The sequence below is a fragment of the Ranitomeya variabilis genome, chromosome 2 (assembly GCF_051348905.1).
Source record: "Ranitomeya variabilis isolate aRanVar5 chromosome 2, aRanVar5.hap1, whole genome shotgun sequence".
NCBI classification, from domain to species: domain Eukaryota; kingdom Metazoa; phylum Chordata; class Amphibia; order Anura; family Dendrobatidae; genus Ranitomeya; species Ranitomeya variabilis.
The window spans coordinates 461098262-461122805 of NC_135233.1; the positions used below are offsets into that span (position 1 = coordinate 461098262).

Below are 24544 nucleotides of genomic sequence, written 5' to 3' on the forward strand. Positions count from 1 at the left end.
CTACTTTTCGCCTGACGAATACAGAACTTTTTTTTTTCAATAACTTTATTATCAGCTACTTTGCGAACAACCTACCGCAGTCACCAGGAAGCATCTTTTTTTTGTCAATAGAACAAAACTTTATTAAACCGCTCCCCACGAACATCATTTGCTAGTATTCTCGGAGGTTGCGGTGTGTGGCGTGTTCTCGGGTCTCGCTGCCCCCCGGTGGGTCACAGTCGTCCACCGCCCTCGACGATGCCGAGCAAGAAGAAGAAGTACAACGCCCGCTTCCCGCCGGTGGGTCTGCGGCCTAGGTCTCCATTTCCCTGAGGCCGCCAGACGGGGGGTGGGACAGGCTTCTGTCCTTCACGGGTTGTGTGTGGTGTCACTATCGCACTGTGTGACTGCGCGCCTCCTGTGTGTGCGGCTCCGCAGCCTTTCTCTATGGCCGCTGCGGCCTTTGCATTTGTCGCACAGTGTGGCCGATTGTCCCCGCTGCTGCCTGCGACTTTGTTGTGCTGCTGTATTTCTGGCATTGGCTGGATTTTAGCTCCAGGTTTATATTTGCGATGTGCCCCCCCAGTCCCAGCATTGGGTCTCCCACCTCCTCCCTAGTGGGCACTTTGTGGCCTGTATGTTAACCTCTTCATGACTGGGGGTTAATAATTTTCGTTCTCTTTGCGTCTTCTTCATCCTAGAGCCACAATACCCCCTTTTTTTTCCCCCCAACATATCCATAAGGATATATATATATAATTTTTTTTTTTTTTTTTAATTATTTTAGGTATTAGGTTTTTGGATTTTTTTCCGGCAGAATTTTTTTTTTTTTTTTTTTTTTTGACCATTTCATTTTAATATGTAATGTACTGAAAAAAATGAGAAAATTCCAAGTGCGGGGGAGGGGGAAAAATAATGCAATTCTAACATTTTGTTTTCACGGGTCTTGTATTTACAGCGCTTATTGTGCCATGGCAGCATGATGATTTTTTTTTTTTTTTTTTTTTTTTTTTTTTTTTTTAAAGTACGCTTAATGGGGTGGGCCAGTTATATTTAATCTTAAATGCCTAGGTAGTTTAACCCCTTTCCGCCGCTGCTCTTTTTTGTTTTTGCGTTTTCGTTTATCGCTCCCCTCCTTCCCAGATCCATAACTTTTTTTTTTATTTTTCTGTCAATATGGTCATGTGGGCTTATTTTTTGCGGGACAAGTTGTACTTTTGAAAGACACCATTGGTTTTACCATGTCTTGTCCTAGAAAACAGGAAAAAAATTCCAAGTGCGGTGAAATTGCAAAAAAAAGTGCAATCCCACACTTGTTTTTTTGTTTGGCTTTTTTGCTAGGTTCAGTAAATGCTAAAACTGACCTGCCATTATGATTCTCCAGGTCACTACGAGTTCATAGACACCTAACATGACTAGGTTATTTTTTATCGAAGTGGTGAAAAAAATTTCAAAACTTTGCGAAAAAAAAAAAGTGCCATTTTCCGATACCCGTAGTGTCTCCATTTTTTGTGATCTGAGGTCGGTTGAGGGCTTATTTTTTGTGTGCCTAGCTGACGTTTTTATTGATGCCACATTTGTGCAGATACGTTCTTTTGATCGCCCGTTATTGCATTTTAATGCAATGTCACAGTGACCAAAAAAATGTAATTCTGGCGTTCCAATTTTTGTTCTCGCTATGCTGTTTAGCGATCAGGTTAATGCTTTTTTTTTTATTGATAGATCGGGTGATTCTGAGCACTGCAATACCAAATGTGTAGGTTTGTTGATTTTTATTTTATTTTTTTTAATTTTGGATGGGGCAAAAGGGGGGTAATTTAAACTTTTATATTTTATTTTTTTTCATATTTTTAAAAAGATATTTTTTTTTTTTTTTTTTTTTTTTTTTAAACTTTTGCCATGCTTCAATGGCCACTGTGGGAGACTAGAAGTTGGCACAACTGGATCGGCTCTGCTACATAGCAGCAATCATCAGATCGCTGCTATGTAGCTGAATTGCAGGCTTGCTATGAGCGCCGACCACAGGGTGGCGCTCACAGCTAGCCGGGATCAGTATCCATATAGGTCTCAAGGACCTCTATGGTTACCATTCTGACACATCGCCGACTCCCGATCATGTGACGGGGGTCGGCGATGCGCTCATTTCCGGCGCGTGGCCCTAAGCGGTAGTTAAATGCCGCTGTCGGCGTTTGATAGCGGCATTTAACAGGTTAATAGCGGTGGGTGAATCGTGATTTCACCCGCTGCTATTGCGTGCACATGTCAGCTGTTCAAAATAGCCAGATCATCTGGTCTCGGTATCGGCTGGATCTGCACAGCTCCGTCGACTGTGTATAGTACTGCACATCCGCCAGCTATTCAAGTCAATATGGGACGGATGTACAGTACACGGCCACTACTCCGTCGACAGGGCTCTGCAGCACTGTAACTGAGATATTCCGGCTGCCACCAGGAACAGCTGATCAGCTCAGCAGGAGTGCCAGTTAGCCCACCCCCATGGATCAGACATTGATCACGTATCCTAAAGGTACCTTCACACTAAGCGACTTTGCAGCGAGAACGACGACGATCCGTGACGTTGCAGCGTCCTGGATAGCGATCTCGTTGTGTTTGACACGCAGCAGCTATCTGGATCCCGCTGTGATATCTCTGGTCGGAGCTAGAAGTCCAGAACTTTATTTCGTCACTTATCACCCGCTGTCATTGCTGGATTGGTGTGTGTGACGCCGATCCAGCGATGTGTTCACTTGTAACCAGGGTAAATATCGGGTTACTAAGCGCAGGGCCGCGCTTAGTAACCCGATATTTACCCTGGTTACCATTGTAAAAGTAAAAACAAAAAACAGTACATACTCACATTCTGATGTCTGTCACGTCCCCCGGCGGTGACGTCACGGCTGTGCTCTGCTTTACTGCCGGCACTGACACATTCAGTGCAGGAAGCTCTGAGCAGCAGCGCGTAACCCTGTGGACGCCGGGGGACGTGACAGACATCAGAATGTGAGTATGTACTGTTTTTTGTTTTTACTTTTACAATGGTAACCAGGGTAAATATCGGGTTACTAAGTGCGGCCCTGCACTTAGTTACCCGATGTTTACCCTGGTTACCCGGGTGCTGCAGGGCGACTTCGGCATCGTTGAAGACAGTTTCAACGATGCCGAAGTCGTTCCCCTGATCGTTGGTCGCTGGAGAGAGCTGTCTGTGTGACAGCTCCCCAGCGACCACACAACGACTTGCCAACGATCACGGCCAGGTCGTATCGCTGGTCGTGATCGTTGGTAAGTCGTTTAGTGTAACGGTACCTTAAGGATAGGCCATCAATGTAAACGTTTTGGACAGCCTCTATAATGTAATTAATTATTTAGCTTATATACAGTACAGACCAAAAGTTTGGACACCATTTAAAGATTTTTCTGTATTTTTACTATGAAAATTGTACATTCACACTGAAGGCATCAAAACTATGAATTAACACATGTGGAATTATATACTTAACAAAAAAGTGTGAAACATCTGAAATTATGTCTTATGTTCTAGGTTCTTCAAAGTAACCACCTTTTGCTTTGATGACTGCTTTGCACACTCTTAGCATTCTCTTGATGAGCTTCAAGAGGTAGTCACCGGGAATGGTCTTCCAACAATCTTGAAGGAGTTCCCAGAGATGCTTAGCACTTGTTGGCCCTTTTGCCATCAATCTGCCACTTTGCGGTCCAGCTCACCCCAAACCATCTCGATTGGGGTCAGGTCTGGTGACTGGAGGCCAGGTCATCTGGCGTAGCACCCCATCACTCTCCTTCTTGGTCAAATAGCCCTTACATAGCCTGGGGGTGTGTTTGGGGTCATTGTCCTGTTGGAATAATAAATGATGGCCCAACTAAACGCAAACCGGATGGAATAGCATGCCACTGCAAGATGCTGTGGTAGCCATGCTGGTTCAGTATGCTTTCAATTTTGATTAAATGCCCAACAGTGTCTCCAACAAAGCACCATCACACCTCCTCCATGCTTCACGGTGGGAACCAGGCATGTAGGGTCCATCCGTTCACCTTTTCTGCATCGCACAAAGACACGGTGGTTGGAACCAAAGTTCTCAAATTTGGACTCATCAGACCAAAGCACAGATTTCCACTGGTCTAATGTCTATTCCTTGTGTTCTTAAGCCCAAACAAGTCTCTTCTGCTTGTTGCCTGTCCTTAGCAGTGGTTTCCTAGCAGCTATTTCACCATGAAGGCCTGCTGCACAATGTCTCCTCTTAACCGTTGTTGTAGAGATGTGTCTGCTGCTAGAACTCTGTGTGGCATTGACCTGGTCTCTAATCTGAGCTGCTGTTAACCTGCGATTTCTGAGGCTGGTGACTCAGATAAACTTATCATCAGAAGCAGAGGTGACTCTTGGTCTTCCTTTCCTGGGGCGGTTCTCATGTGAGCCAGTTTCTTTGTAGCGCTTGATGGTTTTTTGCAATTGCACTTGGGGAGACTTTCAAAGTTTTCCCAATTTTTCAGACTGACTGACCTTCATTTCTTAACCCCTTCATGACCCAGGCTATTTTGACCTTAATGACCTGGCCATTTTTTGCAATTCTGACCAGTGTCCCTTTAAGAGGTAATAACTCAGCAACGCTTCAACGGATCCTGGCGATTCTGAGATTGTTTTTTCGTGACATATTGGGCTTCATGTTAGTGGTAAATTTAGGTCGATAATTTCTGCGTTTATTTGTGGAAAAAAAATGGAAATTTGGCGAAAATTTTGAAAATGTCGCAATTTTCACATTTTGAATTTTTATTCTGTTAAACCAGAGAGTTATGTGACACAAAATAGTTAATAAATAACATTTCCCACATGTCTACTTTACATCAGCACAATTTGGGAAACATTTTTTTTTTTTTTTTTGCTAGGATGTTAAAAGGGTTAAAATTTGACCAGTGATTTCTCATTTTTACAAAACCATTTTTTTAGGGACCACCTCACATTTGAAGTCAGTTTCAGGGTTCTATATGGCTGAAAATACCCAAAAGTGACACCATTCTAAAAACTGCACCCCTCAAGGTGCTCAAAACCACATTCAAGAAGTTTATTAACCCTTCAGGTGCTTCACAGCAGCAGAAGCAACATGGAAGGAAAAAATGAACATATAACTTTTTAGTCACAAAAATGATCTTTTAGCAACAATTTTGTTATTTTCCCAAGGGTAAAAGGAGAAACTGGACCACGAAAGTTGTTGTCCAATTTGTTCTGAGTACACTGATACCTCATATGTGGGGGTAAACCACTGTTTGGGCGCACGGCAGGGCTCGGAAGGGAAGGCGTGCCATTTGACTTTTTGAATGGAAAATTAGCTCCAATCTTTAGCGGACACCATGTCGCGTTTGGAGAGCTCATGTGTGCCTAAACATTGGAGCTCCCCCACAAGGGACCCTGTTATGAACTATACTTTTGGGCTCCCTCTTGTGGTCACTCGCGGTATGGCTCTTGTATACTCTTAACCCAGGTTGGTAGTCACCTGGTTCGTTAACACTCTGGGTGTTTCTATTTAAACTTCCTGGAGTCTTAGTCCATTGCCTGGCATCCATGTAATCAGTCCTTGTCTGGTTGCTCTTGTCTACTGGTCCTGATTTTTGCAACATAAGCTAAGTCCTGCTTTCTTGTTTTTTGTTTATTTGCATTATTCTGTTTTTTGTCCAGCTTGTTCATAATGTGATTCCTGATTTTGCTGGAAGCTCTAAGGGGGCTGATATTCTCCCCCCATACCGTTAGTCGGTACGGGGGTTCTTGGATATTCAGCGTGGATATTTTTGTAGGGTTTTTCGCTGACCACAAGTCCGCTTTCTATATTTCTGCTATTATTTAGTGGGCCTCTCTTTGCTGAATCTAGTTCATACTTACGTTTGTCCTTTCCTCTTACCTCACCGTTATTATTTGTTGGGGGTCTGTATCTACTTTGGGGTACCTTTCTCTGGAGGCAAGTGAGGTCTGTATTTTCTCTGAAAGGGTTAGTTAGATCTCCGGCTGGCGCGAGACGTCTAGAACCAACGTAGGTACGTTCCCCGGCTGCTATTAGTTGTGGGCTAGGATCAGGAATGTGGTCAGCTCAGTTACCACCTCCCTAAGAGCTAGTTTTTATGTTTGCAGACTTTGCTGAAGACCCTGAGATCCTCTGCCATTAGGATCACAACAGTATGCCAGGCCAGTGAATAGTTCATGCATTGCAGAAGTGGGATTAAAAGAAAAGAAGTTCTGAGTTTTTTTTTTTTTTTTTTTTTTTCTTCCTTCCCCTTTATCTCTGAATGGCTTGAAACTCTGCTGCAGACATGAATGTGCAAACTCTGATTACTAGTGTGGATCAGCTTGCTGCTCGTGTGCAGGGCATTCAGGATTTTGTTATTAGCAGTCCTATGTCAGAGCCTAAGATACCTATTCCTGAGCTGTTCTCTGGAGATCGATTTAAATTTAGGAATTTTAGGAATAATTGTAAATTGTTTCTATCTTTGAGACCTCGTTCGTCTGGAGACTCAGCTCAGCAAGTTAAAATTGTTATCTCCTTCTTGCGGGGCGACCCTCAGGATTGGGCTTTCTCATTGGCGCCAGGAGATCCGGCATTGGCGAATATTGATGCGTTTTTTCTGGCGCTCGGATTGCTTTATGAGGAGCCCAATCTTGAAATTCAGGCAGAGAAGGCTTTGCTGGCTATTTCTCAGGGCCAGGATGAAGCCGAAGTGTATTGCCAAAAATTTCGGATATGGTCCGTGCTTACTCAGTGGAATGAGTGTGCTCTGGCCGCAAATTTCAGAAATGGCCTTTCTGAAGCCATTAAGAATGTGATGGTGGGTTTCTCCATTCCTACAAGTCTGAATGATTCCATGGCGCTGGCTATTCAAATAGACCGGCGTTTGCGGGAGCGCAAATCCGCTAATCCTTTGGCGGTGTTGTCTGAACAGACGCCTGATTTAATGCAATGTGATAGAATTCAGACTAGAACTGAACGGCAAAATCATAGACGTCAGAATGGGTTGTGTTTTTACTGTGGTGATTCTACACATGTTATATCAGCATGCTCTAAACGCCTAACAAAGTTTGTTAGTCCTGTCACCGTTGGTAACTTGCAGCCTAAATTTATTTTGTCTGTGACTTTAATTTGCTCATTGTCTTCCTACCCTGTTATGGCGTTTGTGGACTCAGGCGCTGCCCTGAGTCTTATGGACTTGTCGTTTGCCAGGCGCTGTGGTTTTGTCCTGGAGCCTTTAGAAAATCCTATTCCTCTTAGAGGAATTGATGCTACGCCATTGGCGGAGAATAAACCGCAGTATTGGACACAAGTGACCATGTGCATGACTCCTGAACATCGGGAGGTGATTCGTTTTCTTGTTCTGCATAAGATGCATGATTTGGTCGTTTTGGGTCTGCCATGGTTACAGGCTCATAATCCTGTTCTGGATTGGAGGGCTATGTCTGTGTCAAGTTGGGGTTGTCAGGGAATTCATTGCGATTCCCCGTCGGTGTCTATTGCTTCTTCCACTCCTTCAGAAGTTCCTGAGTATTTGCTTGACTATCAGGATGTGTTCAGTGAGTCCAGGTCCAGTGCTCTTCCTCCTCATAGGGACTGTGACTGCGCTATAGATTTGATTCCTGGTAGTAAGTTTCCTAAGGGACGATTATTTAATCTGTCGGTACCTGAGCATGCCGCGATGCGTTCTTATATAAAGGAGTCTTTGGAGAAAGGACATATTCGCCCATCCTCCTCCCCTCTTGGTGCGGGATTCTTTTTTGTGGCCAAGAAAGACGGACCTTTGAGACCTTGTATAGACTATCGGCTTCTGAATAAAATCACGGTTAAATTTCAATACCCTCTGCCACTATTGTCGGACTTGTTTGCTCGGATTAAGGGTGCCTGTTGGTTCACCAAGATAGATCTTCGTGGTGCGTACAACCTTGTGCGCATTAGGCAGGGAGATGAATGGAAAACTGCATTTAATACGCCCGAAGGTCATTTTGAGTACTTGGTGATGCCTTTTGGGCTCTCTAATGCTCCTTCAGTGTTTCAATCCTTTATGCATGACATCTTCCGGAAGTATCTAGATAAATTTGTGATTGTTTATCTGGATGACATTTTAGTTTTTTCTGATGATTGGGATTCTCATGTAAAGCAGGTCAGGATGGTGTTTCAGGTTTTGCGTGATAATGCTTTGTTTGTGAAGGGCTCAAAGTGTCTCTTTGGTGTACAGAAGGTTTCCTTTTTGGGTTTTATCTTTTCCCCTTCTGCTGTGGAGATGGACCCAGTCAAGGTCCGAGCTATTCATGATTGGACTCAACCCACGTCTGTTAAGAGTCTTCAGAAGTTTTTGGGTTTTGCTAATTTCTACCGTCGTTTTATTGCTAACTTTTCTAGCGTTGTTAAACCTCTGACGGATATGACCAAGAAAGGTTCTGATGTCGCTAATTGGGCTCCTGCGGCCATTGAGGCCTTCCGGGAGCTGAAGCGCCGGTTTACTTCGGCGCCTGTTTTGTGCCAGCCTGATGTCTCACTTCCCTTTCAGGTTGAAGTGGATGCTTCTGAGATCGGTGCAGGAGCTGTTTTGTCGCAGAGAGGCTCTGGTTGCTCTGTGATGAAACCATGTGCTTTCTTTTCCAGGAAGTTTTCGCCGGCTGAGCGGAACTATGATGTTGGTAATCGGGAGTTGTTGGCCATGAAGTGGGCATTTGAGGAGTGGCGTCATTGGCTCGAGGGAGCTAAGCATCGTGTGGTGGTCTTGACTGATCACAAAAATCTGATGTATCTCGAGTCTGCTAAACGCCTGAATCCTAGACAGGCTCATTGGTCATTGTTTTTCTCCCGTTTTGACTTTGTGGTCTCATACCTGCCTGGTTCGAAAAATGTGAAGGCTGATGCTCTCTCTAGGAGCTTTGTGCCTGACTCTCCTGGAGTCTCAGAGCCGGCTGGTATTCTTAAAGAGGGAGTGATTCTGTCGGCCATTTCTCCTGATTTGCGACGTGTGTTGCAGAGATTTCAGGCTGGTAGACCTGACTCTTGTCCACCTGATAGACTGTTTGTTCCTGATAAATGGACTAGCAGAGTTATTTCCGAGGTTCATTCCTCGGTGTTGGCAGGGCATCCTGGGATTTTTGGTACCAGAGATTTGGTGGCTAGGTCCTTTTGGTGGCCTTCCTTGTCACGGGATGTGCGTTCTTTTGTGCAGTCCTGTGGGACTTGTGCTCGGGCTAAGCCTTGCTGTTCTCGTGCCAGCGGGTTGCTTTTGCCCTTGCCCGTCCCGAAGAGGCCTTGGACACACACATTTCCATGGATTTCATTTCAGATCTTCCGGTGTCTCAGGGAATGTCTGTCATCTGGGTGGTGTGTGATCGTTTTTCCAAGATGGTCCATTTGGTGCCCTTGCCTAAGTTGCCTTCCTCTTCCGATCTGGTTCCTTTGTTTTTTCAGAATGTGGTTCGTTTACACGGCATTCCTGAGAATATCGTGTCTGACAGAGGATCCCAGTTTGTGTCCAGATTCTGGCGATCTTTTTGTGCTAAGATGGGCATTGATCTGTCGTTCTCGTCTGCCTTTCATCCTCAGTCTAATGGCCAAACGGAGCGAACTAATCAGACGCTGGAGGCTTATTTGAGATGTTTTGTTTCTGCGGATCAGGATGATTGGGTGACCTTCTTGCCATTGGCTGAGTTTGCCCTCAATAATCGGGCTAGTTTTGCTACTTTGGTTTCGCCATTTTTCTGCAACTCTGGTTTTTATCCTCGTTTCTCCTCGGGTCATGTTGAGCCTTCTGACTGTCCTGGGGTGGATTCCGTGGTTGATAGGTTGCAGCGGACTTGGAATCATGTGGTGGACAACTTGAAGTTGTCACAGGAGAAGGCTCAGCGTTTTGCCAACCGCCGCCGCGGTGTGGGTCCCCGACTTCGTGTTGGGGATTTGGTTTGGTTGTCTTCTCGGTTTGTCCCTCTGAAGGTTTCCTCTCCTAAGTTTAAGCCTCGCTTTATTGGTCCTTATAGAATTTTGGAGGTCCTTAATCCGGTGTCTTTTCGTTTGGATCTTCCTGTGTCGTTTGCCATTCACAATGTGTTCCATAGGTCTTTGTTGCGGCGGTACATTGTGCCTGTGGTTCCTGCTGTTGACCCTCCTGCTCCGGTCTTGGTTGAGGGCGAGTTGGTGTATGTGGTGGAGAAGATCTTAGATTCTCGTCTCTCTAGACGGAGGCTTCAGTATCTGGTCAAATGGAAGGGCTATGGTCAGGAGGATAATTCCTGGGTGGTCGCCTCTGATGTTCATGCGGCCGATTTGGTTCGTGCCTTTCACGCTGCCCATCCTGATCGCCCTGGTGGTCGTAGTGAGGGTTCGGTGACCCCTCCTTAAAGGGGGGGTACTGTTATGAACTATACTTTTGGGCTCCCTCTTGTGGTCACTCGCGGTATGGCTCTTGTATACGCTTTCCCCAGGTTGGTAGTCACCTGGTTCGTTAACACTCTGGGTGTTTCTATTTAAACTTCCTGGAGTCTTAGTCCATTGCCTGGCATCCATGTAATCAGTCCTTGTCTGGTTGCTCTTGTCTACTGGTCCTGATTTTTGCAACATAAGCTAAGTCCTGCTTTCTTGTTTTTTTGTTATTTGTATTATTCTGTTTTTTGTCCAGCTTGTTCATAATGTGATTCCTAATTTTGCTGGAAGCTCTAAGGGGGCTGATATTCTCCCCCCATACCGTTAGTCGGTACGGGGGTTCTTGGATATTCAGCGTGGATATTTTTGTAGAGTTTTTCGCTGACCACATAAGTCCGCTTTTTATATTTCTGCTATTATTGAGTGGGCCTCTCTTTGCTGAATCTAGTTCATACTTACGTTTGTCCTTTCCTCTTACCTCACCGTTATTATTTGTTGGGGGCCTGTATCTACTTTGGGGTACCTTTCTCTGGAGGCAAGTGAGGTCTGTATTTTCTCTGAAAGGGTTAGTTAGATCTCCGGCTGGCGCGAGACGTCTAGAACCAACGTAGGTACGTTCCCCGGCTGCTATTAGTTGTGGGCTAGGATCAGTTATGTGGTCAGCTCAGTTACCACCTCCCTAAGAGCTAGTTTTTATGTTTGCAGACTTTGCTGAAGACCCTGAGATCCTCTGCCATTAGGATCACAACAGGACCCCATTTTGGAAACTAGACACCCCAAGGAACTTATCTAGATGCATAGTGAGCACTTTAAACCCCCAGGTGCTTCACAGAAGTTTATACCGCAGAGCCGTGAAAATAAAAAATAATTCTTTCCTCAAAAATACATTTTTAGCCCGCAATTTTTTATTTTCCCAAGAGTTACAGGAGAAATTTGACCCCAAAAGTTGTTGTCCAGTTTCTCCTGAGTACGCTGGTACCCCATATGTGGGGGTAAACCACTGTTAGGGCACACGTCTGGGCTCGGAAGGGAGATGGCACCATTTGACTTTTTCAATGCAAGATTGGCTGGAATCAATGGTGGCGCCATGTCGCATTTGGAGACCCCCTGATATGCCTAAACAGTGGAAACCCCTCAATTCTAACTCAAACACTAACCTCAACACACCCCTAACCCTAATCCCAACCCTAACCGCAACACACCCCTAATCCTAGTCTTAACCCTAATTCCAACCCTAACCCTAAGGCTATGTGCCCACGTTGCGCATTTGTGTGCGGATTTTTCGGCACTGTTTTTGAAAAATCTGCAGGTAAAACGCACTGCGCTTTACCTACGGATTTACCGTGGATTTCCAGTGTTTTTTGTGTGGATTTCACCTGCGGATTCCTATTATGGAGCAGGTGTAAGACGCTGTGGAATCCGCACAAAGAATTGACATGCTGGGGAAAATACAACGCAGCGTTTCTGCGCTGTATTTTCCGCACCATGGGCACAGCGGATTTGGTTTTCCATAGATTTATGTGGTACTGTAAACAACATGGATAACTGCTACGAATCCGCAGCGACCAATCCGCTGCGGATCCGCAGCCAAATCCGCACCGTGTGCACATAGTTAATATACATCACAGTACACCCGTAGTTGGTCACAAATACACCATATCCTATATATATATATATATATACACATACACATACACACACACACACACACACACACACACACACACACACACACACACACACACACACACACACACACACACACACACACACACACACACATACACATACACATACACACACACACATATACACACACACACATACACATACACACACACACATATACACACACACACATACACACACACATATACACACACACATATACACACACACATATACACACACACATATACACACACACATATACACACACACATATACACACACACATACGTGTTCAAAAGTCCTGCATAGGCGTGAAGAAAACTATGTTTCATACTTCTGCATCTCTACAGTGAAACTGGTGGAACATATGTTTTTGTAATCCCTCATTGTTTGCCATACTCATTTTTGAATGTCCCAAGCGTATAAATTGTTATGGTATACGCGTTTTTGATAAAACATTTTTACAGCATAACCATACCTACACCAGTACAGTGTGTAGAATGGTGAACAGGTTTCCAAGTTCAATAACTTCCAATGCAAGTTCACACAGACTTAATTTTTACTTTTTAAGAATTATTATTTTTTATTTAATTCAGTGTCCTGAAAAGGGCCTTTTGAGCGCATCTTTAGCTTCTTATACTTTATTGGCCAGCGTTTGCTCTTGAGCACCAGCTTGCATCTCTGTGGCATTGAGTGAACAAGCTTCTGCAGATGTTCACGAGTGATGTGGTTCCAGGCCTGTATCAGAGCCTCAATCAACTCACTCTTGGTCCTTGGCTGTTTTCTAGATTTCTCTAATGATACCTTGTGCCACAAATTTTCATTTGGATTGAGGTCCGGGGACTGAGCTGGCCAGTCAATAGTAGTCACCTTGTTCTTTTTTTTCCATTCCGTTACTGTCTTAGCTCTGTGACAAGGAGCATTATCATCCTGGAAGATGTAATCCCCTGAAAACAGGTGTTGAGCAGAAGGCAGCATTTTCTTATTAAGGATGTCTATGTATTTTTTTGCATTAACCATACCCTCCACAATATGAAGCCTTCCAACACCATTGGCTGCCATACAGTCCCATCCTCCTTTTAGTTGACTTTCTGGGCCCACCAGATCTGGGCCTGTCCTGGGTAATTCCAAGCTGCTTATGTTTCTGCAAAATTCTTACGACTGTACTCTGATAACAGCCGACCTCCTTGCGATCTGGGGGCCAGTTCACCCTCTTCATGTAGCACCACAACTCGCACACGATCCTCCGCTGACAAAAATCTGAAGGCTCCCATCATAAAACTCTACAGTATGATTCACTAGATAGACCAACAGATAAAACAAACACACAAAGCAGCAGATGGGATGCAATGTAATGCAATGTGATTGGCTGCCATATCCAGGTTATGATTGGTCACAAGAACCTCATCTGTGATTGGCTAATTTTGGATCTGAAGCTGTACAATATTTAGTTGTGCTTTCAGTTCCCATATTGTTGCAATAATTTCAGGCAAAACTGCTTCAAAAGCTAAAAATATTACAGGGAGAGAATGCAAAATTGTATTCTGAACAAAACCATATATAATATGTCATATTAGCACCGAAGATATTCGACAGAAAACGTTTAAAACTTGAAAAATCAATTAATCCTATGCAGGACTTTTGAACACCAGTGTGTGTGTGTGTGTGTATGTGTATATATATATATATATATATATATATATATATATATATATATATATATATATATATATATATATTTATATTAAAAATAGAGACATTTTTTAATAGACCACCAGGGTGCGCTGTGTGACAAACGCTGTGGAGACCACAGCAGAGACCGAACTAAAACCAAAGCAATACAGCAAGGATCAAACTCCAGAAAAAGTACAAAAGCATGGGAATATTAAAATATGCCTTTATTAATAGGAGTGGCAATGGTTACAATATATTAAAATTGAATTAAATAAAATATAAAAACCAAGAAAATTGCGCGGCACCAGGAAAATGGGGTATAAATAATATTCCTAATTCCAACCCCACTATGATATCAGGATATCCTAAAGTATGCTGTACATAAATAAATCTCTCTTGTGCCAAAAAAACCCCACAATTCATATACATTAGTGAAAAATATTAAGGTGCACAAGTATACCGCAGCCAAGGTAAAGTGACCAAGTGCATAAATATCAGATACTAATTATTTCCAATCTCAAAACATAAATATAGAAAGTGCAAAAGTGCAAGGACCTACCACTAGGTTCATAGAGTGCCAGCATATGCTGGGAACATTCAGCCGTATGTAAAAAAAATGTACAGCAAACATATAGTTATATCTACCTGAGGGGGCTGAATCCTGTGCCTGCGCCTCACCCGACGCGCGTTTCGGAAGTAATTATCCTTCGTCCCCGCGTCGTCCTTTTCCAAGATGGCGGCACCCATACGAGAAAACGGAGGACACTGGCACTAGGTAAGTATGGGGGGGCGGAGGGGAGGATGGGGGAGCGGCGGAGGGGAGAGGAAGGTGCTTAGGACAGGACGGAGGGGTAGGGAACACTGACTGCGGCTGCAGATCGCCGCCGCCAGTCGGTGGGGGGGCCAGATTGGGGTCTCCAGCCATGGCCGATGCTATTGCAGCATCGGCCATGGCTGGATTGTAATATTTCACCAATTTTCATAGGTGAATTATTACAGATTGCTCTGATTGGCTGTTGTAAGTGAAACAGCCAATCGGAGCAATCGTAGCCATGGGGGCGGGGGGGCGAAGCCACAACAACCCCCCCCCCCCCCGGGCTGTAGCACCACTCCCCCTGTCACTGCATGTCGGGTGAAATTCGAGTTAACCCTTTCACCCGGCCTGCAGGGACGCAATCCGGCCATGACGCATATGCTGCGTCACAGGTCGGCTTGGCACTGGTTTTCATGACGCATACGCTGCGTCAAAGGTCGGGAAGGGGTTAAAGTAATGATGGCGACTCGTTTTTCTTAGCTGCTTTTTTTTCTTGCCATAATACAAATTCTAACAGTCTGTTCAGTAGGACTATCAGCTGTGTATCCACCAGACTTCTGCTCAACACAAATGATGGTCCCAACCCCATTTATAAGGCAAGAAATCCCACTTATTAAACCTGACAGGGCACACCTGTGAAGTGAAAACCATTCCCGGTGACTACCTCTTGAAGCTCACCAAGAGAATGCCAAGAGTGTGCAAAGCAGTCATCAAAGCAAAAGGTGGCTACTTTGAAGAACCTAGAATCTATATATAATTGTCTAAGGGGTACTTCCGCCTTTCTGTCGCAAGTTCCGTCACGGATATTCATTCGCTGATTGGTCTCGCCAGCTGCCTGTCATGGCTGCCGCGACCAATCAGCGACGGGCACAGTCCGATTAGTCCCTCCCTACTCCCCTGCAGTCACTTCCCGGCGCCCGCTCCATACTCCCCGCAGTCACGGCTCACACAGGGTTAATGCCAGCGGTAACGGACCGCGTTATGCCGCGGGTAACTCACTCCGTTACCGCCGCTATTAACCCTGTGTGACCAAGTTTTTACTATTGAGACTGACTATGCAGCCTCAATAGTAAAAACATCTAATGTTAAAAATAATAATAAAAAAAAATAACATCATTATATACTCACCTTCCGCCGCCTTTCCGACGCTCCGGTGACCGGTCCATGCAAGCATCAGGTTCCGGTGCTAAGGTTGGTGTGTGACAAGGACCTGCCATGACATCACGATCATGTGACCGCGACGTCATCGCAGGCCCTGCGCGAGAAGGACCTGCTGTGACGTCAGTCATGTGACCGCAACGTCATCACACCCTCGGACCAGAAGCTGCCGCCTGAACCGAACACAGGCGACAGAACTACAAGGGGCCCCTTGGAAGGTGAGTATATGTTTATTTTTTATTTTTTAACCTGTGACATACGTGGCTGGGCAATATACTACTTGGCTCTGTGCTGTATACTACGTCGCTGGGCAATATACTACGTCGCTGGGCAATATACTACGTCGCTGGGCAATATACTACGTGGCTCTGCTGTATACTACGTCGCTGGGCAATATACTACGTGGCTCTGTGCTGTGTACTACGTCACTGTGCAATATACTACGTGGCTGTGTGCTGTATACTACGTCGCTGGGCAATATACTACGTGGCTCTGTGCTGTGTACTAGGTCACTGTGCAATATACTACGTGGCTGTGTGCTGTATACTACGTCGCTGGGCAATATACTACGTCGCTGGGCAATATACTACGTGGCTGTGTGCTGTATACTACGTCGCTGGGCAATATACTACGTGGCTCTGTGCTGTATACTACGTCGCTGGGCTGTATACTACGTCGCTGGGCAATATAATACGTGGCTCTGTGCTGTGTACTACGTCACTGTGCAATATACTACGTGGCTGTGTGCTGTATACTACGTCGCTGGGCAATATACTACGTCGCTGGGCAATATACTACGTGGCTGTGTGCTGTATACTACGTCGCTGGGCAATATACTACGTGGCTCTGTGCTGTATACTACGTCGCTGGGCTGTATACTACGTCGCTGGGCAATATAATACGTGGCTCTGTGCTGTGTACTACGTCACTGTGCAATATACTACGTGGCTGTGTGCTGTATACTACGTCGCTGGGCAATATACTACGTCGCTGGGCAATATACTACGTCGCTGGGCAATATACTACGTGGCTGTGTGCTGTATACTACGTCGCTGGGCAATATACTACGTGGCTCTGCTGTATACTACGTCGCTGGGCAATATACTACGTGGCTCTGTGCTGTGTACTACGTCACTGGGCAATATACTATGTCACTGGGCAATATATTACGTGGACATGCATATTCTAGAATACCCGATGCGTTAGAATGGGCCACCATCTAGTATAAGACATATTTTCAGTTGTTTCACACTTTTTTGTTAAGTATATAATTCCAGATGTGTTAATTCATAGTTTTGATGCCTTCAGTGTGAATGTACAATTATCATAGTCCATGAAAATACAGAAAAATCTTTAAATAAGGTGTCCAAACTTTTGGTCTGTACTGTAGGTTAATTATGCATTTCCTGTATGTTTCTGGGGTTGATCACTGCTCTCCCTACTCATCATATTCTCTCCTTTTGAATGCACACTGACAGTGTACTCTGTTGTCGGCTCGTCACTTCTCATTTGATGTGGCAATGGAGCGCACTGTCACTGTGCATTCAAAACAAATATAGTACTATGAGCAGGAAGCAAATGCTGGGCATACATCGGAATTGATAACCAATGAGTGCTCAGTATAGCAGGGACTAGACCAACCTCTGAAATGGACATCACCGATGACTCTTCTTTCAGGGTTGGGAAAGCATGCTCTGCCCCTGATGTCCTGTTTGTGTATCCCAGCATGCACTGGGGATTCTCAAACTAAACAGCATCAAAACGGAAGTGACAAAAAAGAAAAGCCGGAAGATAGACGAAAGAGGGAGTGGTAGGGAATTTTTAACTAAACTATATTAGGAAGGATTATTACATTAACTAGAAACGTTTATGATCATACTTTGGTTTGGAACCTCCCCATTAAGTGTGTCTGTATATATAATATATACAGAACAAAGATGAGGCAGTAAATCCAATTGGTGAAAAGACTCCCTCATTCACCCCTACAAGCTACATTTCTGCTGCTATGTAACCTTTCTCAAGTGGAGAGACTACCCAGTTGGATACCCTTGGGAGAGATCTAGCAAGCACAGGAAAAAATTTTAAAAAAATTAAATAAATAAAAAATAAATATATATATTATACACACACTACGTGGCCTGTGCTATATACTATGTGGCATACATACATACATACATACATACATACATACATACATACATACATACATACATACATACATACATACTGTAGAATACCCGCTGCGTTAATACAGCCCACGCAGTATATAGCACAGCCCCCGCAGTATGTAACACTGGCCACGTAGTATATAGCAATGTGGGCACTATATGTGTGGTTAAAAAATAAACACACTCACCTTCCGAAGGCCCCTGGAAGTCCTGGAGCCTGTGTGCGGTGCACACGGCAGCTTCCGGTCCCAGGGTTGGTATGCGCGCAGGACCTGTGATGATGTCGCGGTCACATGACCGTGACGTCATGGAAGGTCCTTCTCGCATAGCATCCTTGGCACCGGAACCTGACACTTGCACTGCCGAGGACAGCCGCGACGTCGGAGGGAGAAAATAACTTTTTTTTTCTTTTTTTTTTTTTTTATATTATTATTCTTATTTGTAACATTTGAGCTTTTTACTATTTATGCTGCATACGCATCATCAATAGTAAAAAGTTGGTCACACAAGGTTAATAGCTGCGTAACCGGAGTGCGTTACACCGCGGTCCGGTAACGCTGGCATTAACCCTGTGTGAGGGCTGACTGGAGGGGAGTATGGAGGGGGGACTGACTGCAGGGAGGAAAGAGCGGCCATTTTGCCGCCGGACTATGTCCGTCGCTGATTGGTCGTGGGCGTTTTGACACAACCAATCAGAGACTTGCATTTCCATGACAGACAGAGGCCGCGACCATTGAATATCCGCGACAGACAGACGGAAGTGACCCTTAGGCTATGTGCACACTTTGCGGATTAGGCTTAGGAATTTCTGGTGCAGATTCTGTCTCTCCTAGCAGAAAACGCAGGTGCGGATTTGTCGCGTTTTTTGTGCGTTTTTGCTGCGGTTTTCTTGCGTTTTTTACCCCTGCGGTTTTCTATAATGGAATGGGTACAAAAACGCTGCAGATTCACAAAAAAGAAGTGACATGCTACTTCTTTTAAACCGTAGCATTTCCGCAGCGGATTTTCTGCAAAGTGTGCACAGCATTTTTTTTTTCTCATTGATTTACATTGTACTGTAAATCAATTGCGGATCTGCAGCGTTTCTGCACTGCAAACGCAACATGTGCACATACCCTTAGACAATTATATAGCGGATACATTTAGACATTTATCACCATATTTTATTCACAGCGGAACATACGACACAGATCAGTTGTCGGACATTCTTCCACGTCATTCAAAAAAAATAATTAGTTCAGTAAGGCCGGCGTCACACTAGCGAGTTTTACGGACACATGAGCGCAGAAAATACGTCCGTAAAATCCGCATTACACACGGCCCAATGAATCTCTATGGGGCTGCTCCTATCTGCCGTATATTACATATCCGTAATATACGGTATGTTACGGGCGTAGAAAATCGCAGCATGCTGCGTTTGTCAGCGTATTGCGCAAAAAATACGCCAATATAAGTCTATGGGGGTGAGAAAAATACGGATTATACACGGAGCAGCAGTGTTCTATAGAAAAGCCGGTAATTCAATTGCCGGCTTTTTCTTTCTCCTTCACAAACCCGACATGATATGAGACATGGTTTACATACAGTAAACCATCTCATATCCCTTTTTTTTTTTTTTTGCATATTCCACACTACTAATGTTAGTAGTGTGTATGTGCAAAATTTGGGCGCTGTAGCTTGTAAAATAAAGGGTTAAATTGCAGATAAAATTGGCGTGGGCTCCCACGCAATTTTCTCTGCCAGAGTAGTAAAGCCAGTGACTGAGGGCAGATATTAATAGCCTAGGGAGGGTCCATGGTTATTGGCCCCCCCTGGCTAAAAACATCTGCCCCCAGCCACCCCAGAAAAAGCACATCTGGAAGATGCACCTATTCTGGCACTTGGCCACTCTCTTCCCACTCCCATGTAGTGGTGGGATATGGGGTAATGAAGGGTTAATGTCACCTTGCTATTGTAAGGTGACATTAAGATTAATAATGGAGAGGCGTCAATTATGACACCTATCCATTATTAATACAATAGTACGAAATGGTTAATAAAACACACATTATTACAAAGTCCTTTAATGAAATTAAGACTCAGGGTGTTGTAATATTTTATTATACTGGTAATCCACCTGGAGACCCTCGTTCTGTAAAAAAGGAAAAAAAAAATCAACAATATCTCATACCTTCCGTCGCTCAGGTCAAGTCCCACGAAGTAAATCCATCTGAAGGGGTTAAATCATTTTACACCCAGGAGCTTTGCTAATGCAATTGTGCTCCTGTGTGTAAAACCCCCGGGGAATGAATGAAATGCAGGGGAATGTCCTGTAGTTACCTTGAGTTGCGGTGGGGCGCCCTCTGCTGGATGTCCTCATATGAACTCGAGCGTGGGAACTTTTCCCAGGCTCCAGTTCAAGAGGACATCCAGCAGAGGGCGCATCACCGACACTCAAGGTAACTACAGATCACCCTGCTTTCCATTCATTCCCCGGGTTTTTACAGGCAGGGGCGGCTGCATTAACAGGCTTCTGCTTTGTAAAATTAGTTAACTCTTTCAGATGGATTTACAACGTGGGACAGAACGACGGAAGGTATGGAATATTGTTTTTTTTTTAAAAAAAACTTTGTTTCAGGTGACAAGGGTCTTCAGGTGGATTAAGAGTCTAATAAAATATTACAACACCCTGTGTCTTTATTTCATTAAAATACTTTGTAATAATGTGTGTGTGTTTTATTAACCATTTCGTACTATTGTATTAATAATGGATAGGTGTCATAATTGACGCCTCTCCATTATTAATCTGGCTTAATGTCACCTTACAATAGCAAGGTGACATTAACCCTTCATTACCCCATATCCCACCGCTACATGGGAGTGGGAAGAGAGTGGCCAAGTGCCAGAATAGGCGCATCTTCCAGATGTGCCTTTTCTGGGGTGGCTGGGGGCAGATGTTTGTATCCAGGGGGGCCAATAACCATGGACCCTCTCTAGGCTATTAATATCTGCCCTCAGTCACTGGCTTTACCACTGTGGCGGAGAAAATTGCGCGGGAGCCCACGCCAATTTTTTCCACGATTTAACCCTTTATTTTACAAGCTACAGCGCCCAAATTTTGCACACACACACTACTAACATTAGTAGTGTGGAATATGCAAAAAAAAAAGGGATATGAGATGGTTTACTGCATGTAAACCATGTCTCATATCCTGTCGGGTTTGTGAAGGAGAAATGAAAAGCCGGTAATTACCGGCTTCTCTGATATCTAGCGCTGGAATATATATTTATATATATTTATATATAAGATTATATTGTGTTTTACCGAATATTTGAGCCCATAAATCCATTAGATGTCGGTTTTGCAAGCCTGCGAGAAAATATCGCAGTACGGATGCCATACGGATTACATACGGAGGATGCCATGCGCAAAATATGCTGCCGCACCCTGCCTACGGATGACATACGGATCACTATTTTGGGAACATTTCTGCTTATTACGGCTGTAAAAAAACGGACCTCATTGTCTTACACCTAGTGTGAAGCCGGCCTAATTGATGACAGCAACAAATTCCAAAAAGATAGGACAGGGTTAACAAAAAGCTGGAAAAGTAAGTGGTGCTAATGACAAACCATCTGAAGGTCGATTTTCAACTAAGTCACTTGACTGTATATAAAGAGCATGTCGGAGAGGCAGTCACTAAGAAGCAAAGATAGTCGGAGGTTCATTTCAGGTTTATTTCAGAAAAATATTCCTCCACTTAAAAATTGCAGTCTTTGATTATGTCACCATCTACAGAACTTAATGACATCAAAAAATTCAGAGATTCTGCGGAAAGCCTAGTGCACAAGGAACAAGGCTGACTTCATATTGGATGCCCGTGATCTCTGGGCTGTCAGGCAGCACTGCGTGATAAACTGGCATGGTTCGGTCATGCAAATCATTGCATAGGCGCAGGAATACTTCAGAAATCATGGTCTGTAAACACAGGTCGCCTAGCAATCTACAAATGCAAGGTAAAGCTCCATCATACACAGAAGAAACCACGTGGCACAATCCAGAAACGCTGCCTTCTTCTCCAGGCTTAAGCTCGTTTATAATGGACTGAGGCAAAATCGAAAACTGTTCTGTGGTCGGAGGAATCAAAATATGAATATTCTTTATGGAAACCACAGACGCTGAGTCCTGCAGATCAGGCAAGGTTTGCAGGTTTTCCTGGGATGTGGTTCTCTGTAGGGTTGAGCGACCTTTAGTTTTTCAGGGTCGAGTCGGGTTTTGTGAAACCCGACTGTCTTAAAAGTCGAGTCGAGTGAAATCGGCCGACCACCGTTCAAATTCGGGGATCGGCCGAAACACGAAACCCAATGAAGAAATTATTATTATTTTTTTTTTTTTTTTTAACCTCTCTCCCTCTCTGCACATCTCTCCCTCTCTGCACATCTCTCCCTCTCTGCACATCTCTCCCTCTCTGCACACCGCTCCCTCTCTGCACACCGCTCCCTCTCTGCACACCGCTCCCTCTCTGCACACCGCTCCCTCTCTGCACACCGCTCCCTCTCTGCACACCGCTCCCTCTCTGCACACCGCTCCCTCTCTGCACACCGCTCCCAGAACGCTCATTTTACACTTTGCACATCGCTGTAATGCACGCGCAAAAAATGCCGTTAGTTGTGTACGCCCCCTAACACCTATGTCATTACTCTACCGCTCCTTCATTGGCTGCAAAAATGGCGCTAAACGCGTCATACGAAACGCGACTTTCGCGCCAAGTTCGCGTACCGCGTGGCCAACCCCACACAGGGATCGGGTCGGGTTTCATGAGACGCCGACTTTGCCAAAAGTCGGCGACTTATGAAAATGAATGATCCGTTTTGCTCAACCCTAGTTCTCTGTGATTTCAATGGCCCTTATTTTGTTATGGGATCTCTCTCCAGACCCCAGAGCATAATAAACATCAGATGTAAAATAAAAATAATCTTTATACTCATCTCACCGCTCTCCTCTCTGGCCCATCACACAACAGGACCTCTCCGCATTTTCTGATCACCGCCTCTCATTCTAAAATCACAAGCGTGGAAGGTTAAAAAAAAAAAAAAAAAATATTTTTTTCGCAGAAAATTCTATTCTTAATTTATTCGCTCATCTCTGCTGAGGACTCTGGAGGAGAGAGACCATCCAGCTTATCAGCGCACCGCTTCGGCATCTCTAACAGTATGGGATCTGCATTAGTACTTTTGGTATAGACCGCGCATACATAAAAGGCACCATCAATGCTGAGCATTATACAACATCTGCTCCATCCAGACATCATATATTTCAGGATCAAACACTAGGAAGAAAGTAGCGCAAATAGGGTCTTATCCAACAAACAACAATGGTATTCTTATAAGGTTGTGCTAACCTGATCCATGGTGAATTGTCTTTTTAAGTTGAATTTCAGCTCTTGCAGATCCACGGGTTATAAAAACTGAGTATCCAGATCTGGAGAATTTGTAGATGCCTACCGCTCTGTCAATTTATTGAAAACGTCAATTCACAGAAAATGATTAAACTTGCAAGTTTTTATCCAGCACGTTTCAAAGTGACAGGCACTTCTTCAGGGAACACAAATATGTGGTTGTTTCCTGAAGACGTGCCTGTCCCTTCGAAACACTTTGAATAAAAAAACGCAAGTTTAATAATTTTCTGTGAATCGCCGTCTGCAGCGCAGAAGAATGCATCCACAAATTCTCCAGATCATGAACATTAATTTCAGGTAAGGCTGTGTATAGTTCAGCAAGACAATGAATAAACCCAAACTGCATCCATCACTGTAGCACGGCTCTGCAAAAGAAGATTTCTGGTGATGAACCGGCAGTCCAGATATGTTACCAATAGAAAACATTTGGCGCATTATGGAAAAAAAAATTAAAAATCCCACAAAGACCCCGGAGTATGGAGCATCGAAAATCCTAGACAAGAACAGGACAATGTTCCTCTCTCAAAACTCCCATCGATTGTCTCCTCACTTCTCAGATGTTTAGAAACTGCTGTAAAAAGAAGAGGGGAAGCTGCAAAATGGTGGACACGGTCCTGGCACAAATTTTTTTGGGCATCTTCAGAACAGGAGAAGAAAGTCAAAAAATAGCCAATAAATTACAAAATAACCCAATTTATTGAAAAATATGTCACTAGCTTTCACATAAAAAAAATACATAAAATTATCAAAAATTATATAGTATAAGGTTTACAATAACATTGTGACTACATCCATGGATACATTTAATGACCAAGGATTGCAGAACAGGACATTCGTAATTGTCAAAGAATTAGGAGATTTCCACAGATGGACAGCATATCTATAAATTGCCTCCAAATGAGTGTATATATCTCAGCTATATAGTGGTATAGCAAAACAGTGCAATGATGTGAGTGCTAATTTAGTCACCATACATCTCTGTGCAGATCATACAAAACGATATATAATTAGATAAAAGGGATAATTACCCATCTGTACCAAAGTCCCATCTGGATCCTGGTCACCTTACCCCAATGCGCGTTTCACGTGTGATTACCGCTTCCTCAGGGGGCATCTGTTGCTGCCATCAATTTCCAAATACTTAAAAAAAAAAAAAAAATTTCAAATGAAATGTGAAAAAATGTGAAGTGCTGCAGAATATGTTGGCGCTATAGAAATAAAATCATTATTAAAAATGTCCAAAGTTCAACTTTTGATCTG

The 24544-nt window shown here is 44.1% G+C and overlaps 1 protein-coding gene across 1 annotated transcript in view; it reads left to right on the plus strand.

Moving 5' to 3' along the window:
• Positions 1-110: 110 nt before the first annotated feature.
• Positions 111-24544, plus strand: part of DRAP1 (DR1 associated protein 1) — a 60315-nt gene continuing 35881 nt past the window's right edge. The window contains exon 1 of the mRNA XM_077287475.1: positions 111-279. Coding sequence (XP_077143590.1) covers positions 238-279 — 42 coding nt within the window. The 5' untranslated portion in view covers positions 111-237. The remainder of the gene's footprint in view (positions 280-24544) is intronic.